This window comes from Vigna angularis, chromosome 4 (genome assembly GCF_016808095.1).
Source record: "Vigna angularis cultivar LongXiaoDou No.4 chromosome 4, ASM1680809v1, whole genome shotgun sequence".
Classification (NCBI taxonomy): domain Eukaryota; kingdom Viridiplantae; phylum Streptophyta; class Magnoliopsida; order Fabales; family Fabaceae; genus Vigna; species Vigna angularis.
In genome coordinates, this window is record NC_068973.1 from 8,840,945 (window position 1) to 8,861,832 (window position 20,888).

At 38.7% G+C, this 20,888-nt stretch overlaps 2 protein-coding genes across 3 annotated transcripts; one reads left to right on the plus strand and one right to left on the minus strand.

The window, feature by feature from the left end:
- Positions 1-948: 948 nt before the first annotated feature.
- On the plus strand, positions 949-5,147 carry LOC108330644 (enolase 1, chloroplastic). Its single transcript, XM_017565139.2, has 7 exons — positions 949-1,632; positions 2,805-3,112; positions 3,446-3,600; positions 3,682-3,999; positions 4,225-4,371; positions 4,478-4,528; positions 4,882-5,147. Exons 1-7 carry the CDS (start codon positions 1,229-1,231, stop codon positions 4,942-4,944), a joined length of 1,446 nt encoding a protein of 481 aa, XP_017420628.1. The 5' UTR covers positions 949-1,228; the 3' UTR covers positions 4,945-5,147.
- Positions 5,148-5,613: 466 nt separating this feature from the next.
- Positions 5,614-20,625, minus strand: LOC108331790 (plant cysteine oxidase 3). 2 transcript variants are annotated; one of them, XR_001832437.2, is made up of 6 exons: positions 20,406-20,625; positions 19,115-19,266; positions 18,146-18,308; positions 15,693-15,890; positions 5,894-6,095; positions 5,614-5,709 (listed from the first exon to the last, which is right to left on the minus strand). XR_001832437.2 is itself a non-coding variant. In XM_017566715.2 (5 exons), exons 1-5 carry the CDS (start codon positions 20,554-20,556, stop codon positions 5,971-5,973), a joined length of 789 nt encoding a protein of 262 aa, XP_017422204.1. In that variant the 5' UTR covers positions 20,557-20,625; the 3' UTR covers positions 5,614-5,970. The 2 variants fall into 2 exon arrangements, 1 of the variants encoding a protein (XP_017422204.1); XM_017566715.2 differs by having other exon boundaries at positions 5,614-6,095.
- Positions 20,626-20,888: the final 263 nt, after the last annotated feature.

Sequence of the window (20,888 nt, forward strand, 5' to 3'; positions counted from 1 at the left end):
ATTAGTATGTACTGAGTTCAAAAGTTTAAATTTGTACATTGTGACTCACCTTTAGACTTCAGTTTTTTATTAATCGATGCCAAAAAGAAAATATGACCTCGATTTTTTTCTAACCAAAACCTATATGTTCATGAAAATTGCAAAAAAAATCATCGCACATTTCTATGCTTTGTTTTCGTTGAAACCAAAACCTAATAGGTAAATTGAAACCATATTTTGTACTAGTGATACACGAAAAAAAAACACACACACACACACACATATATATATATATATATATATATATATATATATATATATATATATATATAAAACCAAATATGAACTTTATACATACATCGAAACTACTCGCAATTAATTCAATTTAATATAATATTATAATATAAGATGTTTGTTCTCAAATTATTAAATTTTAATCAAGAAATTTTTGGGTAATATCAATAACATGAACCCATGTATCTAAACTATTTTTCTATAAGATCTTTATCAATAAAAAAGAATTAAATAAATAATGTAAGACATTTGGAGTATTTTAACTCTTATACAAAACTTGCAAAAATAAGTATATAGTAAAGTACCATTAAAGCTAAAACTCATATTTGATAGAATTACCACTATCATTCAAATTTAATCCAAACTCATATTTAGATTTTAAAATTTCTTTCCACAAACCCTCTTCACTAAGATTGCATTAGTTTTGAAAAAATAATATTAAATTTTGAAAAATTGCATTAGTCTTCAATCTTTATCAATTAACAAACTGACATATAATCTCTAATAAAAAAAATTCTTTTAACAACTTTTCTATTCCCAAATTTTGAAAATTTAATATCTTATCAAGTTAATTTAAAATAATTTTTTAAAATCACACAACATTTTATATATCTTTTTCTAGTCGATTATTATTTAAAAGACAGTTGACTAAGTGGGTAATTTTATGACAAGTACAAAGCATAGAAAAAGCGCATGCAGAAAAGAAACCACCTACCACGCCACCACCTTTCCAACTCAGAGTAAAGATTTCAGACCCAACAACCTCCGAAAGACGTTGTTTTTAAGGCTTCTGTTCTGTACTGTTCCAGTTAAGTAAGTTTCATCGCCCCTCAGCGGAGTTTCCCACCAACCCTAACATTCCTAACTTTCCTTCACATACATAAAGGCGTTACCTTTCACACCACCCACGTTCTCATTTCCTCAGAAATCTCATTCAAACACACTTCATACAACAATGGCTCAAACTTTGACATATCAGCCACTCACCAAAACACCTCCTTCTTTTTCTTCTTCTTCTTCCTCTTTCTGTACCCGTCCGACACCTCAGAGTGTGACTTTACGCACCCGGCCGCGGTCTCTCACTGTGCGCGCGGCGACGACGGTGGGGAGGGAGTGCAAGGTGAAGTCGGTGAAGGCGAGGCAGATCGTTGACAGTCGGGGGAACCCAACAGTGGAGGTGGATCTGGTGACGGACGAACTTTTCCGATCGGCGGTGCCCAGCGGCGCGTCGACGGGGATTTACGAGGCTTTGGAACTGAGGGATGGGGACAAGAGTGTTTACGGAGGGAAGGGCGTCCTTAACGCCGTTAGGAACATCAACGAGGTCTTGGCTCCGAAACTTGTCGGCGTCGACGTTAGGTAATGGACTTCTTTTCTCTCTGTTGGTTAGTTATTGTTGTTAGTGTTGAATGTAGGTAAAGTGAAGAATGAAGGAATTAAGGGTAGGTGGAATTGTAGAAGAAATCAATAGGTAGCGTTGTGCTCTAGATTCAGAAGGTTTCTGTGGAATGTTTGAATGTTTTGGAAGAGAAGAAAAGTGAATGCATTTATGTGTGAGATAAAGTTTGAAAAATTGAATCAGCCAGTATGGGGTGGTTCGAATATAACCAGAGAGGGGAATGCATATTAAGAGATGAAAGCTGATGTTCAGTTTGTGTTTGTTTATCACGGTTTATCAGGATTGGTTTTGTATTTTGTCAGATGTGATTTTATTCAAGTTGCTTGTTTGTTCTTTGTTATCTAAAATAGATTTTGCCTCCAAATTTTGGTTTGATTTAATGTAGTAAAAATGGCTTTTGCTTTAGGTTGAACATTTTACACGGAAATTTAACTTTATCATCAAATTTATTTTTTAGGAGAAGACATCTAAACATAATTAACTTGACATTGAGAATAATTTTAACACAAATCAATTTTGCAAATATTCATAAACACACTCAATCATATATATGTCGAATGTATATGAAATCTCGATCATTTTTCGTATTTTGAAACTTATCAGCTGTTGATCTAATGCTTCCTTTATACCAGCCTTTGTTACCGAGTAGTCTGTTATTAAAAAACGATTCAAGTTTTGGGGCCTTGTAAAGTAACAGGAGCCTCGCAATTAACATTAAAGGCTTAAATTTTTGTTTTCATTAATGATTAATGATTCTTAAGTCGTTCCAAAAGTTGATAACCTGAACTCATGCTGCGGCAGTGTGTAGTGATTCCGTAGAAACAACTCTGGATGAAATTGATCTGAAATATTGTGATATGGACGGAGTTAGAAGAGTTATTCTGAACTTGGTGTATGTAGCACACCATACATAGTGATTTGGACACCACTTTTGGAGTGCTATGCTTGGTTCTTTATATTGTTTTTTCCTTTCAATAAACTATATCTCTACCATTTCTTTGGGGTTGTTATTGTTTTTGAAATAAAGAAAAAAATAAACTTATATTTACATGAACTCTAACCAAAAATATGGGGATCTGATTTTGACATGCTGTGCTGTACAACTGACATTTATGATTTCGTGATTAACAAGGAACCAAGCTGATGTTGATGCTATTATGCTGGAAATTGATGGAACTCCCAACAAATCGAAACTAGGGGCTAATGCAATATTGGGAGTTTCACTGAGTGTATGTAGAGCTGGTGCAGGAGCAAAAGGAGTGCCTTTGTTCAAGCACATCCAGGAGATTTCAGGAACAAAGGAACTTGTTATGCCAGTTCCAGCTTTTAATGTTATAAATGGGGGCAGTCATGCTGGAAATAATTTGGCTATGCAAGAATTTATGATACTACCAGTTGGAGCAACTTCATTTGCTGAGGCACTCCGCATGGGCAGTGAAGGTTAGAAATCTTCTGCTTTATTACTGACTGTACCACTGGGGAAGTATGCTTGTGACATGTAATCATACATCTTTTGCATGTGTTTTCTCATTTTTTGCATCCAACTTAATGACTTCTCTTTTGGTCAATAGCTTAATCATTCTGGTGAGTGTGATTTTATGAATTCAGATATTAGTTTTTATTCTAATGTTGTAGTGCATATGATTTTACGGCTAGTCTAAAGTCCAATTTTCCTGACTGCATATGGCATACATTTCATGACCTTTTTAATCTCATTACCTGTGATCTTGATATGGTGACAATCTGTTAACTTGATTATTTTTGGTAGAACAGTTTATCATGTATTAAAGGGGATAATCAAGGCAAAATATGGGCAAGATGCATGTAATGTTGGAGATGAAGGAGGATTTGCACCAAACGTTCAGGATAACAGGGAGGGGTTGGTTTTACTCATGGATGCCATTGAGAAGGCTGGTTATACTGGAAAGGTGGATACTGCTTTCATTTTGTTAACTGCATAATTTGAATACTCACTTGTGCTTATCTAGAAATGAAAATCCATGTTACAGATTAAAATAGGTATGGATGTTGCCGCTTCTGAGTTTTACACCAAGGATGGTAAGTATGATTTGAATTTCAAGAAGCAGCCAAATGATGGAACTCATGTTCATTCTGCTCAGAGTCTTGGTCAACTTTATAAAGACTTTGTAAAAGACTTTCCCATTGTGTCAATTGAGGATCCGTTTGATCAAGATGATTGGGGTTCATGGACTTCCCTGCTTTCTTCAGTTGACATTCAACTTGTAGGAGATGATTTGTTAGTTACAAATCCAGTCAGAATAGCTGAGGCCATCAAGAAGAAGGCTTGCAATGGTTTGCTTCTAAAGGTTAGCAGTCTTTCCCAATTTTTGTTTCAATTATAATTCTTAATTGCTAATATGCAATGGGATTATTTAATTTCATTCTATTTTTAGTTTAGTTTGCCTAACATTTCTTCTTTTCAACTTGCTTTCAGAAAATTGTATTCATTTGCATCTTATCAAAACTAATAAAAAACCACTTGCAATACAATTGACACTTCAATTGATGTTTTTGTCATCCATGGAGTGCAGGTTAACCAGATTGGTACAGTAACTGAATCTATTCAGGCTGCACTTGATTCAAAGGCTGCAGGTTGGGGTGTCATGGTTAGTCACCGGAGTGGCGAGACCGAAGATAATTTCATTGCCGATCTCTCTGTTGGCTTGGCCAGTGGACAGGTTCTATATCCTTAATAATTTGTTTGTTGAATAAAAATATTCTTAGCTACTTTAAATTGTGATGTTATCACTTTTAAACTCATTATATCCATGTTCTGTTCTGCAGATAAAAACTGGTGCTCCTTGCCGAAGTGAGCGATTGGCAAAGTATAATCAGGTAATGGGAATCTTGTGTTTCCTCTTGTATTCAAGGTTTTAGCTCAGCCGATATAATGAATATTTTAAAACAACTTAGAAATCAGAAAACATCTTAACTAGACTATTGCAAATTGTGTTTGTTAATCATGTCACCATGTGTCTCATTTTTTTTCTTTTTGGTATACTTATTTAGTATTTCTCAGTTTCAAACTTCATTTATATTGTTTTCAGCAGATGAAATATCATTGATCTAGAAAATGTATTTTTTTAGAATGCTTCTTTAGCAATTGTTAATATCATGTTGATGGTTTGCATTAGAATGAATGATCTAACATGCATTCTCCACCACAAATGTGTTCAATTTCTTTTCAGCTTCTTCGAATTGAAGAACTTGGAGGTGTGCCATATGCGGGTGAGGCTTTCAGATCACCTTAGAGTGAACCAGACCTGATAAAAGATAAACTTCATTTATTTACCAAGGAAAATCCTGAGTTTTGAAATAGCTGTAGCCTTCTGGGTTTTCAAAAGTTAGCCTTAAGGAGGGTTTTGACTTAAATAATTACCAAGTGAATTTGGTTCCATTGTTGTAACTTCTCGGTTTTCAAAAGTTAGCCTTAAGAAGGGTTTTGACTTGGACATTTTCTTCATTTACTCTCATACTTTCTTTTAGAAAATCTATAATATAATAATAGACTGTCATCGTATCTTAAAAATAATTTGAAATCATATTTTAGGATATGATTTTGAATTATTTAGTTTGAGATACAGTTCTAAATTCTATAATTAATTTAAAATTATAGTGTATGTAATTCCAAATAAAATTACAGATTATGAAATTAGATTATTGTTTTGAAGTATGTAATTTGCAATGTAGGCAATCTTGATACATATTTCGAATGGTGTAAATTAAAATTATATTTTAAATTATGTACTCTGAAATTATAGATTATATTATGCAATTCATAATATATTTCAGATGACAGATTATCGTATAGAATTTAAAACAATTTTAAATTATGTAATTTTGAATATAATTTCAAAAAGATTGTTTTTAATTATCTAATCTGAAATTAAAGAGGTCATCTATTATTATTTCATGAGATGAGAAAGAAAGAGGCCATTGCACTTAAAATTTCTCGTGGGGAAGCTTATGTTTCGACAAAGCATAAAAGCACAGTGGTTGTAGTTCTTCTTTCACATCTGCGCATAATAAAGGAATAAAGATAAAAAGTTTTGTAAGTTTATAGCAAAGAAACAGCAGATTTGCTTATCAAAATCTTTGCTTAAACGCATTTGCAAAAGAAGCCATATATAAACCAGAACATGCCATCGTTAAACAATTTAGATCCTCTTGTCTCTAGCTTTCAGGTGCAATATGAGATACCTGTATTTTCAGGCGTTAACGTCACCCACCTTCATAACTGGAAACATAAAAGTGCTTTAAAATCCAGGCAACCAGAGCTAGGGCTGAATAGTTGGACCAGCATATACCCCCATACGCATATAAAGATCACTAGGTGATTCTAACTCTGCAAGCCAAGCATATTCCTCCTCTTTCCCATCAGATACAGGTGCATTTCCAGCTTCTGCAGAGCCACAGGCATCAAGAAAATCACTCGTACAAATCTCATATCTGACTCACTAAAATGTATACGGAATGGCAGAAGAGAATATCAATGAGCAAATACAAAAAATACCAAAAGGAGAGATAATCTGTAGTGATATTCTTGGTGTCACTGTATTATTGTGGTTCAAAAGCTGAAACGTGATTGCAACAGAAATACAGAGCAGAAGAGAGAATAATTTTTAACAGAATATGCAGGTTCTAGAAAGAAGAATTCCACAATCATTTCCTCCCCTCTAACAGGACTTAAATACTACTTGCTAGGCCAATTCATATCCACTCAGCCTAGTGTTAGTTATTTTGGCTCTCGAGCTTCTTCTCATTCCTTGATGCAAAGGATCAGCTGCCACGTGTCCCTCTTTAGAAATCTCCTGGTCTGCCTCATTTGCCCCTGCTTTTACCAAATTTCTTACAATTCCACCCCCATTGAGAATAACCTTGTCCTCAAGATTGAAGTCAGGGTAAGCTTGGTGCAATGCTTTGTGATCTTCCCAAGTTGACTGAGACACATCTAGGGCTTCCTACTAAACCAGATGTTGACGAACGTGTTGAGAACCCTTAATAAGCACTCTAGATTTCAAACGGCAGCTGGTTGGAGGACAGGATTGAAGTCATCATAGGTAATTGGGAGTGGAACATATGATTGCACATGATCACCTTTACAAAGTTTAAACTGATATGCATGAAAGACGGGATGTATTTTTGCATTAGAGGGAAGCAACAGCTTATACGCCACAGAACCCACTCTGTCGATGATGGGAAATGGGCCAAAATATCGTAGACTGAGCTTTTAATTTTTCCTCAAAGCAATGGAATGCTGCCGATCAGGTTGGAGCTTCACCGGTACCATGTCTACAACCTTCCATTCTTCAAATCAGCGTTTCTTATCTGCGTACTTTTTTATATACTGTTGAGCCCGCTGCAGGTTTCTTTTTAACTGATCGAGGATATAATCTAGCTGCAGTAATTCTTCTTGAACTGGAATTGGGTCATTACTAGCAGGGTTATATTTCATCATTGTGGGAGGATCTCGACCATAAACGGCTTTAAATGGTGTCATATCCAGACTAGTCTGGAAGGCTGTATTATACCAGAACTCAGCCCAATGTAACAGTTTAACCCATTCTTTTGGTGTTGCAAATGTAAAGTATCTTAAGTACATTTCAAGGCATTTGTTGACAGTTTCCAACTGCCCATCAATTTGTGGATGGTATGCCGAAGACATGTTCAGAGAAGTGCCAATCAAGCGAAAAAGATGCTGCCAAAACTGGCTTGTGAAGACCTTGTGGTGGTCAGAAACAATAGTCTTAGGGAACCCATGTATTCCGATGCTTTACTTCGTGAAAGTTTCTGCCACCACTTTAGTCGAGTAATCTGCCTTCAAGGGAGCAAAATGAACATACTTTGATAATTTGCCAATGACCACTAGTATGACTGTACCCACTGGAGGGTGGCACGCCAATGATAAAATCCATAGAGAGGTCCTTCCAAATCTGATTTGGAATAGGTAAAGGTTGGAGTAACCCTGAGGCAACACTGTTTGGGTTTTTGCTTGCTGACAAATAAGACAATTCTCCACATACTCTTTAATATTGCGAATCATTCCCTGCCAGAAAAACTGAGCAGAAATTCGTGCAAAACCAGCATGACCTCCCACAAGAGAACTATGATATTCATACGAAATTATTGGAACTATCTCACTAGCAGCTGAAATAACCAATCACCCTTTCCGAAAAAGAAGGTGATCATGAACAGAATAGTTAGGATTAGGGGCCCGGTTGCCGATGCATAAGTCAACAATGATTTTCAATTTAGGATTCAACTACTAAAGCCTCTCGAAGAGTAGAAAGAATAGTCAACCGAGGATGAGACCAAGCCACAAAGAAAGACCGTGAAAGAGAGTCAGCAACGATATTGTCTTTCCGAGACTTGTATTCAATAGAGAAATCATATCCTAACAACTTATGTAACCATTTTTATTGTTAAGGAGTTTGAATAGCTTGATCAGTTAAACTCTTCCGACTTCGTTTATCAGTTTGAATGATGAACTTATGACCAAGTAAATAGTGTCTAAACTTGGCAACAGCCGTAATCGCATAAAACTCTAGGGCATAAGTGAACTGAGTTTGCATACTAAGAGTCAACGTTTTTCAGAAGAATGCAATAGGATGAAGGTTTTGGCTCAAAACGGCTCCAATACCCAATCCCGATGCATCGGTTTCAAAAATAAATGGTTGAGAAAAATCTGGCAAGCTTAGAACTGGAGCCTCGGTAATAGCAGTCTTAGGAGCTGCAAAAGCTACTGTCGCAGAAGAACACCATGAGAAATTGTCCTTCTTCAGTAAGTTGGATAAAGGAGCGGCTACGGTGGCATAACCTTTAATGAATTGTAGATAGTACCAAGTGATGCCTAGGGAACCTCATAGCTACTTGAAATTATTTGGCTTTGCCAATCCAACACTGCCTTTACTTTTGTTGTATCCATTGCCACCACATTACCAGAAACAATGTGACCTAAGTAATCAACTTGTTGTAATCCAAAGGAACATTACGAAAGTCGTGCAAATAGTTTATGCTGTTGTGATACTTTCAACACCTCTTCCAAATGATGTAGATGTAAAGACCAAGAAGAACTATATACCAAGATGCCATCAAAGAAAACCAAGACAAATTTTCTTAAGAAATTCTAAAATACCTCATTCATGTGACTCTGAAATGTATCAGGAGCATTAGAGTTCAAATGGCATGACCAGCCATTCATAGAGGCCTTTATGAGTTCTGAAGGTAATTTTATGTCAATCCTTTGGGTTCACCAATATTTGATGATGTTGGAAGTCCAACATCAATTAGAGATAAGGCCAATTTAGAGTATATATGTGGATGCAAACCTCACCTTACAAACCGATTTCGTGAGGTTGAGTTAGACTTAAAATTCACTTATTAATATGGTATCAGAGTCATTGTTAGACCCTATCTTGTTGTTTGTTGGGCATATTGCTCCATCCACTATCGGACCACCCATTAATGTCTAGTTCCACGCACGAGATGTATATACTCGATGTGAGGGAGGTGTGTTGGAAGTCCCACATCAACTAGAGATAAAACTAATTTAGAGTATATATGTGGGTGCAAACCTCACCTTACAAACCAATTTTGTATGGTTGAGTTAAGTTTAAAGTCCACCTCTTAACAAATGATAACCAGATCGCAAGTCCAATTTGGAAAAATATTGAGCACCATGCCATTGTGGGAATAGGAAAACTATCCTTCACTATAATGGCATTCAAGGCCCGATATTCGATACAAAAACACTAGGTTCCGACCTTCTTCTTTACTAAGACGATGGGGGAAGAAAATGGACTGGTGCTAGGCATAATAATCCTTTCCTGAACATGTTGTGTATCATGGTCTCTATTTGTATTTTTTGGTTGTGGGGATATTAGTAAGGTTGGACCTTAACAGGGCCAGAACCTAAAAGCAAGGGAATTGAATGATCGTGGGCCCTAGAAAGAGGTAAACCCGAAGGCACAAAGAAAACATCTTTATAACAAGCTTAGTACATATGATTTATATACACCAGTTTGAGGGGGAGTTTTAGACTTTTGCTATTGTTTGATATTGGTAGATATTATTGATATTGTCTAGTTGCCATATATACTTTTATCATTCTTCATCATAAAAATATTACACTACGTGTGTTTTAGATACAAGGAAGATTAATCATATACCTAGTTTTACTATATTCAATACATACTATGTGGTATGCGTTAGACACACAATACATTTAGCAAATATACATTTCTATATGATATCAGTAGTTTAGGGTTTCGATCTTCAATCTTCTTTTTCCTTTCTTTTTCAGGTGAACACTACCTATGACATTTGAGTACATTTGTAACAAGTTTGGTACATATGACATATACTCCAGCTTGAGGGGGAGTGTTAGAACGAAATCAACGGTTACATATTTCTAGGGAATTAAACGTTAGATAATATGGGAAATTAGGATGATTGATTCCTAATTATTAGGTGTATTTATTATGATTGATTTTGTATTATGCTATAAATACATTAAGAACATGTACAATTCTATAGACATATTGTTAAGTTCCTGATTTGGGGAACCTAATCAGGAACTCTTCTCACACAAGCAACAAGGAAAAACAGAAGAGAAAAGAATAGTGTCGTATCTTATTCACAAAGAATTGTATATGCATCAGTGATACAAGAGGCTTAACCCTCCTCCACAGGACTTAACCTGTTAACCAACTAACTGTCAAAAACAATAAATATCCCCCTGCCAACTACCCAACTTCTATTTATACTAATACCTCCTCAGCTCCCTTAACTGACTAACCCCTCTAACTCGCCTTCCTATTTCTCCTCTCATATACAATCCACCCCTGTTTACCCTTAGGTCTATCAATACCTGCCTCCTGAAGTCCAACCTTGTCCCCCAAGGTTGAAATCAGGGTATTGTTCCCTGATCGTGACTTCATCTTCCCAGGTTGCACCGTCTGAGCCTCCAACTTGCCACTCTATCAGCAACTGTGGCACTTCCACATCTCCTTGTTGTAGCTGCCGCTTTCCCAACACGTTCACTGGCCAGAACGATGGCCCTTCTCCTTGTAGCTCCTGCGGCAACTCCTTCTCCACCCCTTGCGTGCCTACCGCTTTCTTTAACTGGGAAACGTGGAAGACGGGGTGTATCCTGGCTGTCTCTGGAAGCTGCAGCTTGTATGCTGCCTCCCCCACCTTCTGGATTATTTGAAAAGGACCGAAATACCTGGCTGCCAACTTTGAATGAAGTCTGGTTGGCATTGAAGATTGCCTATGAGGTCTTATCTTCAAGAAAACCCAATCTCCCACTTCAACATTTGCTGGTCTTCGCCTCTTGTTTGCCTGTCGCACCATTACTTCTTGGGCCCTCTCCAAATGAAAACGCAATTGTCTAAACGCTTCATCACGGGTTTGAAGCTCCTGGCTCACTGCTTCTACCAAAGTCTCCCCCGGAATAAATCGATACAGAGAGGGGGGTGGTCTCCCATAAACTGCTTCAAACGGAGTGCACCTTATAGCCCCCTGAAAGCTGGTATTATACCAGTACTCCGCCCATGGTAAGACGGCCATCCACCCCTTTGGTTGCTCAGAGCAAAAGCACCGAAGATATCCCTCCAACACCCGATTCACCACCTCTGTCTGCCCATCGGTTTCGGGGTGATACGCAGTACTCATTTTGAGTTGCGTCCCCTGTCCTTTGAATAATTCCCTCCAAAAGTTGCTAAGAAATATTGGATCCCGATCACTAACGATGGACTGAGGTACCCCATGTAACCGGACGACTTCCCGGATGAAAACTTCCGCTACTGTTCGGGCTGTGTAAGGATGTTTAAGCGGAAGGAAATGAGCGTATTTGCTCAAACGGTCCACCACCACCAATATCGCATCGTACCCCTGTGACTTCGGTAGCCTCACGATAAAGTCCATGCTCAATTCCTCCCACACAGCATTCGGAATTGGCAATGGCTGTAACAGCCCTTGAGGAGAAGAAGAGAGGTATTTATGTTGTTGACATACAACGCACCTGGCTACAAACTCCGTCACGTCCTTCTTCATTCCAGCCCAATACAGAGACTGTGCTATGCGCCTGTAAGTCCGGTAAACTCCTGAGTGGCCTCCTGTCTGTGTCACATGAAATTCGGCAACCAATTTGGGAATCCATTTTGATTGGGCCGACAGCACCAATCGTCCCTTATGGTGTAGTCTTTCATGTTCTAGGGTATATGCTGGGTGGGTATTAGGGTCCCTCTTTATATCTTCCATTACTCTTTGTAAGAAGTCATCAATTTCTACTTCTCGCACCACCTCCTCAAAATCCTGCCAGAAGGGTCTGGCCAGCACGCCCAGTTCTTTTTCTTCATCCTCTTCCCCCTCATATTTTCTAGACAGGGCATCTGCAGCTTTATTCGCAGCCCCTGCTTTGTAAACTATCTGGAAGTCGTATCCCAACAGCTTTGCGATCCAGTCCTGTTGATTTTGGGTGGTAATACGTTGCTCCAGCAAATGTCGGAGGCTTTTTTGATCAGTATGAACGATGAATTTCTGCCCGACGAGGTAAGGCCGCCAATGTTGTATGGCCAATACTAGAGCCATTAATTCCTTCTCGTATATTGACTTGCTCAACTTCCCCTCGGATATCGCCTTGCTAAAATAAGCTATGGGCCTCCTCTCCTGCATCAAAACTGCCCCCACTCCTCGGCCGAAAGCATCACATTCGATGTGGAATGGCTGCTTAAAATTGGGCAGTGACAGCACGGGTGCTGTCGTCATCGCCTTCTTTAACGTCTTCCAAGCCTCCTCTGCCTCTGCGTTCCAAGTAAACCCACCTTTCTTTAGCAGTTCCGTCAGAGGTCTGGCGAATTTTCCGTAGTCTCGGACGAATCGCCGGTAGTACCCGGTCAACCCCAAGAACCCTCTCAAGCTCTTTACTGTTCTTGGTCTTTCCCACTCCACTATGGACTTTATTTTATCGTCGTCCATTTCCACGCCCTTGCTGGAAATGACATGCCCCAAATATTTAACTTGGGTTTGCCCGAATTCGCTCTTCCTCCGGTTAGCCACCCACCGTTCTCGCTTCAACGTCGACAGCACGCTCGCTACATGCTCAAGATGTTCCTTCCAATTACCGCTGTAAATCAGTATGTCATCGAAGAACACCAAGACATACTTTCGCAAATAGGGCCGGAGAAGACTGTTCATTGCGCTCTGAAACGTCGCCGGCCCGTTGGTGAGTCCGAATGGCATTACTGCGAATTCGTAGTGCCCCTGGTGTGTTCGAAAAGCCGTCTTCTCAATGTCCTCCTCGTGCATGCGTATTTGATGATATCCGGCCTTCAAATCGATTTTTGAGAAGAAAGTCCCTCCTTTCAGTTCGTCCAGCAACTCCTCGATGACGGGAATGGGAAATTTGTCTGGCACAGTCGCGCGATTGAGGGCCCGGTAGTCTACACAGAAACGCCAGCTGCCGTCTTTTTTCTTCACCAGAATTACCGGACTCGAATACGGACTGTGACTTGGTCGGACCACCCCCGTCCGGAGCATCTCGGCGATCTGCTGCTCTATCTCGGTCTTCATCACGTGCGGGTACCGATAGGGTCTGACGTTGACGGGGTCACTTCCTTCTTTAAGTGTTATCCGATGTTGCATGCCTCTGTTAGGTGGCAAGCTGGTGGGCTCAGCAAACACCACGTCATATTGGTCTAGAAGCTGCTCCATTTCCTCCTTCTGCTTTTCTGTAAGGCCCACATACTTCTGGCCGCTATTATGGGCCTCAATGGAGCCCAATTCCCAGACCATCATCCAAGCTTCTACATTGTTTATTTTTAATAAAGCCTTGGGTCCCACCACCTTTCGTTCCAACTTGGGATCCCCTCTCACAGTTATCTTCTTCTCTCCTTGCCGATATACCATCGTAAGTTTTCCCCAATCTACAGTCACTTCCCCCAGCTTCTTCAGCCATTCAATGCCTAGTATTATTTCCACTCCCCCAAGCTCAAAAAGGTAAAATTGTTCTACAATTTTGGTGCCCCCCAGCTCCAAAACTACTTGCTCACAACACTCGCTAATCTTTTTCTTCTGACCGTCCCCCAAATTGACGAAATAAGGTTGGGTCTCCCTTACTGCCATACCCAGTTCCGCCACCAAACATCGGCTAATAAAGTTGTGGCTCGCGCCACTGTCAATCAAAACAAGCACCTCTCTTTCTCCTATTCGCCCCTTTAATTTCATCGTTCTCGAAGTAGTCAGGCCCCCCGCCGACAGGGCCGATAATTCCATCCCGGCGATATCCACTTCTGTCTCCGTTTCACCTCCTTCTTCCTCCTCTTCATCCACCATAATCAACATTCGAAGTCCTCGTTCTGGGCATCGATGGCCCGGGCTGAACGGACCTCCGCATCGGAAGCATTTTCCCTCCTCCCTCCTTTTCAAGTACTCCGAATACGGCAAGTTACGCGTACCCCGTTCTCTTCCTTCTCCGGTGGTTCTGGCGGCACCGCTTCCTGGGGTCGTCTCTCTCCTCACAGACCCGACACTCTCAACAGCCCTCCCCCCTCCTCGGTTCTGCGAATCCCTCGTTGGATCAACTCGGGTGACGACGCTCGTCGATCGTCCCCACGAATTCTGAATTTTGAAACCCGATCCTCCTCCCGTCTTTAACGGTGTACACAATTTTTCTACGTCCCTCGCAATCCGCATCGTCGTCATGAGATCTGGGGGATCATGCGGCCTCACGTGGTTGCCCACCTCCTCCCTGAGTCCCGCCATAAAGTATCCAAGGATTTGCTCCTCCGAAATCTGAGTCGTCTGACCCACTAGCACCTCGAAATCCCTGATATAGTCTTCCACTGCTCCTGTCTGCTTGATCGCCGATAGTTTCTCATACACAGTTCCCCTCGTTCCTCCTCCAAATCGAATTCCCAACGCTCGCTTCAACCCTTCCCAAGAATAGTTCTTGGTCTTCTCCCGCCAGAATCGGAACCAGCTTTCGGCGTACCCTTCCATACTAATGAACGCCAGTTGCAACTTCTCCTCCTCTTCCACCTTCTGCACCTCAAAAAACTTCTCTGCCCGACTAATCCAATTCCAGGGTTCGCCCCCTTCGAACACAGGAAGCTCCACCCGCTTCCGCCAATTGGGCATCGTCCCCGTTCGTCCTACTCCTGTTTGTCCTCCATCGCCTCCTGGCTCTCCTCCGTTGTCATTTACAGACGATTCACTGCCATCCCGACGCTGGCCCCTATTGTCGTTCTTGCGATCCCTTAAGATCGTCAAAATTGCTTGAATATCTTGGCGCATCACCTCGCAGTTTTGCCTCAGCGTTCCCGTTTCATGCCGCAAGAACACTGTCTCCGCTTTCGTTTCTGCTATCGCGACCTCCACCGCTTCAATTTGCCCCTCAACATTCACCACTCTTCCTTCCATTTCCCTCGAACGTCGTCACTCACTTCTAGTAGATCCGGCAGGTCGGACCAATTGTTAAGTTCCTGATTTGGGGAACCTAATCAGGAACTCTTCTCACACAAGCAACAAGGAAAAACAGAAGAGAAAAGAATAGTGTCGTATCTTATTCACAAAGAATTGTATATGCATCAGTGATACAAGAGGCTTAACCCTCCTCCACAGGACTTAACCTGTTAACCAACTAACTGTCAAAAACAATAAATATCCCCCTGCCAACTACCCAACTTCTATTTATACTAATACCTCCTCAGCTCCCTTAACTGACTAACCCCTCTAACTCGCCTTCCTATTTCTCCTCTCATATACAATCCACCCCTGTTTACCCTTAGGTCTATCACATATAGCACAACTGCCCAGGTTTTAAGATGTTGCAGGTCAATTGTGGCTGATGCAATCCATAATCATGTAACAATTGCATCATGTGATATGATCTGCTATTAAAACCTTGATCACCAAAATAAATGATGATGATGTATACAAACCGATAAAAAAAATTATGATGATACAACAGAAACAATATTACTAAGCAGTTACTTACTGAAAGCTGAATAAGGATAGTCATGATAGTATGTGCACTTCCTTTCTTCTTCAATATAAGGAGGTGTGAGAATGTCAAGCATCGCACATGGAGTTACAGCTGTAAAACAGTGCAGATTTCCACCGTGTTTGGGATATAAGACTGATGTTTCACATGGTGCACTCAACACCTTATCAACTGCTAATTTTGCTAGTCTAACTGCCCCAGAAAGAAAAAACTCAATTAACAAGTAGCTTCATAATACGTATGCAGTAGAACAGAATGCATAAGCCATTAACATGATGATTTTCACGGTGTCACATTTCAAAAGATCTACTGAAAATCACACTAGGACCCCCTCCTCTTAGGTAACATTACATTCATAACACCTCCATTTCTTGACCCTACAAAAAATCCCCAGAAATCCATCATAATAATGTGACAGATGCACTCGCTGTTCTGTCAGGTTACTGCTTTAGTATATATAAAGCAGTCAGATCAGGTGTACATGCCTCTTTAAAGATTTTATCTTCCTCATTGTAACTAAATTAGAAGAGAATAACATGTTTCTCAGTTTGTGTTGAAGAAAACTCCAACATGGCATAGCCATAACTGTCTGAAGGAACTATATTTGGATAATTTTAAGAATGAAAATGAATTTTAGGCATGAATATAGCATTAAACAGACATGAGACTTAGACACAAATGACCTGATACATGGATAGACAATTTAATAGTGTATGATCTAATCCTTTATCAATCAATACAATCTTGTTTACGATGACCCACCAAAGTTATTTAGTGTGTATTAGGAAAAGAACAAGCCGGACACGCGAAAGATCAAAATCTATACAAGATAAAAAACGACGTTACATGAAGCCAAGACAATGCTACACGGAGCACTAAATGCTACACTAGCTTAGATGATGCTACATGAAGTGCTAGATGCTACAAAATTTTAGACAATGATATACAAACAAGGTGCTAGGTAAAGCTGCATATAGTGTATCCAAAAGCACAAACAACATTGCAAGAGAGTAGACGCACTTCAAGTCTAAACAAAGACTAGACCTATGAGAATATAAGACGAAATCTAGAAGATCTCAACATGAAAAGTAGATGTATCATACAAATGAATATAGAACTGACAAGAAAAAAGATCAACACCAAGCTCTCCACCAATCATATTCAAGACAATATAGAAGCTTTCTCATACATAAAGGACTAAGGATTCTAAGTCATCTACGTGAACTTATTGATATTCATACAATATTTGTCGTAAAGTTTTTACGTGCTAGATAATAAGATCATCTACTAGATGATTGACAGAGTGAACTTTATTTGTAAAATCTTCATTATGTAAAACTATTCTCACATACAAGATGTGCTTATGAATCATATCCTCTCTAGTGAGAGTTTCCTTGTTTAAACAATTTTTTTTGTAAGGCCGAGAATGACAATATGTATACAAGAAAGCCAAAACTGGCTAAGCATTAAATAGTACTTGCGCATTATCTTGACCAGTGATAAAGAGATAGTTAGAAGTGACTGTGTACTCGTGTGAACCAAAAATGGCAGTGTATAATACTTGAAATCAAGTTTGATTAGTGGAATCCTTTATTATGTGTAAAAGATATCGGATGTAACTCAAGTTGGGTGAACCACTATGAAAACTTAAAGTGTCACACGGTTATGTCTATTGCTCATATACCAACTCTTTGTTGTTTTAACAAATGTCTAACAAAATTATTTGTGAAATATGTTCATCTAATTAATGGCTTGTTGCAAAAAGCTTTCCAAAGTGTTTTAAAACCTTTATTCAACACCCTGCCCCCACCCTACAGATATACCTTAGATCATAAGTGTGCATCATCAACCCCCCTGAACTCCTCCTTTTATAACCTAAGATGACGACTTCATTTTCACGAAAATTGTTCCCTAACAGAACAAAGGGTATATTTAAGGGTGTATCTGTCACATTATTAAAGATTTCAAAGGGTTTTTTGGTAGGGGTCAAAACATGGAGGAAGTGTGAATGTAATATTAGCTAAACAAAGGATATCCAGATTCAATTTGCTCTAATAAGGATTTTAGATTGGCACTGGATGAACCAAAATAAACAATTAAGCCTTTGAATTGAGTTAGAAAAAGAAAAACATAGTCTTTCAATAGATCTAAGGTGGTAAACATTTGCTACAAAATAATGCACAATATTATTACAGAAATCACCCACCACCAAGACCAAGAGCTTTGACTTGGTCTCCATGTCTATGACTTATAGTTCTCATGTAACCAAGACAAATGTAAAATTTAGATGTATATATTATGGGAACAGATAGACATTTGAAGCAAAAGCATCACAGACACACACCTTATTAAAAAAACAGCATACATAAAAATTAATAATAAAATAAGAGGCAAAAAAGAAACAACAAATAAGAAAGTCATAAGTAAATGAAATATAGAAGTCAAACCTTGAGGATATCCAGGTCCTTTACTTTCTACGACAAAGGGAGGCTCAACCCAGTCATAAGCTTTCACATGCAAAGAGCCATATAGAAGTTTGCTGAATACAGTCATCCCAGGATGATCATGGAGTGGAATAACTGAAGAAGTTGGGAAACAGAATATACACATCTGCACCAATTGACATTGCTTACTTTAAAATCCAAACCTCATTCCACACATCAGATTGGCCCAAGAAAACAACTATAATGAATGCTATAATGAAAATGTCACGACATAACAACAAAATACCATGAAAAGTTTGGCTATATATGAATTAATGAACCGTACAATAAACACCTTATACTAGTACCCAGAAGGCAAGCATAATGAAAAATCTATAGATGCACAGACATGTAGACATGAAGCTAGCAGACTTGCAGCAGCGCAGAGGCAGTCTACTAACACAGCATACATACGAACCCATATATATTGACATCCAACATAGATGCAAAATCTGACATGAAAACATATTGCTACCAAGAAGAGGTTGAAATTGGCCAACATGTTCATGTACTACTCGAAAATAGATAAAACCAACCACATCTTAACTCTTATGCTCAATCATCCAACATAAATGCAGAATCTGACATGAAAACATGTTGCTTCCAAGAAGACGTTGAAACTGGCCAACATGTTCACGTATTACTTGCAAATGGATGAAACCAATGATATCTAGAATCTAGTTGTTCATTCAACATACAAGTAAAATCTGGCATGAGCCTGATTCCACTTAAAAGGACTACAAAATGTTCAAATGGCACCGCTTATGCTTTCTGTTTATTCTTGGTTTTCTGCATTGCACTTTTAGCCACTTTTCATGCAAACAAGAAACAGATCTATGCTCGGATGCAGAGAGGCTCGGATGCAGAGTAAACACACCGAGCAAATATAAATAGTTGTCTTACTGTGGTGCATATTAAAATGGTAAAGCTCACCGTAAAACTATCACATTCATGAATGTCCAAATATGTTATTGGTTGAGCCCATCGAGCTACTCTGTTAAGCACATTAGCACCAAAAAAGCCATGCCCTCGATCATCATCTGCAGTTTCTTCTTTAAGGCCAACATCAGCAGGTTGAACAGTGTCTGCCAAGTCATGAATAATTAGCAATAATCAAGATTCCATTATCCAAATCAGCGCAACATCTGCATTTCAAAGTTCAAAAATATATGAAAAATAATCTGGATTTAGATAGGAATCACCAACTTATAAAATTCTGCAGAAACAATAAATACCTTCATAATATGCACAAATAAAATAGTGGTAATGTTCCATTCGCTAAACAGATCAAACATGACAACAATTTACCAAAATCATATTCGATATTCGTTGAATGACTGCCAAAATCAGTGACGTCAGAATCCAGCAACAGGCCAAATTCCCCACAATTCAACTCTTCACATCACTCTTTTCAGTTTAGTCAAATGAACCCAAAAAAAATATAAACGGGCAAAGCTACTTTTTCCTTCCACAATTCATCTTGGACCTCTCTAAGGCCCTGTTCTTTTGAGTGGATTTGAGAGGATGGATTTGAAGGAATTTGAGAGGATTTGAAGATAATTTTTTTTGTCGTTTATTTGAGTGAATTTGGAGGTAAATGAGAGTGAATTTGGAAATAAAATTTGTGAAAATTAATATAGAATTGTATTGACATGACAAATTAAAAAAAATTATTTCCAAATTCACTTTTATTTACCTTCAAATTCACTCAAATAAACGACAAAAAAAATTATCTTCAAATCCTTTCAAATCCTCTCAAATCCATCCTCTCAAATCCACTCAAAAGAACAGGTTATAAGAGATTAAATAACCTAGATTATTTATTCATTGCAACAAAAAAGAAATCCTCACATTGCAATAAAATAACCTAGATTAATTGGTGGTTGAAATAAAGTTCACAGCTTCTACATTTTAAAAGTCATATTGCTCTTACTTCGTCCAAGTTTCCTCAGTTGATTTCTCTCCGTAGATTAATTTAGAGTACACTCCTAATCTTCAAATCAACCCAATCATAGAATTTTCATGCATTACAATGCAAAACAACATCTAGAAAATCAAAACCAACTAACCATAACGCTTTAATTTAATCGTAATGTATTAAAAGACCGTGCTCACCTCAACAATTCTCCCAACACTGGAAAGCCCAATATTACAAACTGAACATTGAGAGCAATTGGAGAAAAAATTGCATACTTGAACTCTGAGAACAACGAAAGAGACATACCCAGAATCGAAGAGAGCTTCTGCAAAGCCTGGGACGACGGAGGGGGTGTTCCAGAGGGTGAAAAGATGGTTTTGCAGTGGTCATACAGGGTCTGAACCTTGGAGCTTTGGGACCTCATACTGAAGTATCTGCGTAGTGAAGAGAAAACCATGTCCTTATTCTCTATTACCACCCTCAAATATCAGATAATACTTGTCGTAATTTGAAGACGCCTTTTTTTTACTAGTAAGGTTCCACACAAACCATTTTACTTCAACAAAAATGCGATCTTTCTCATTTTCTCTGCCCACATTCTTTTTCCTCAAAATTTAACTTAATTAGTTTTGTGTTTATATTAGATAAACTCAACTTTCTTAATTTCGCATATATATATATATATATATATATATATATATATATATATATATATATATATATATATATATATATATATATAGTTAGTTAGTACATTTAGCAACGTGTATCCGATTTGAGTTGACAAAA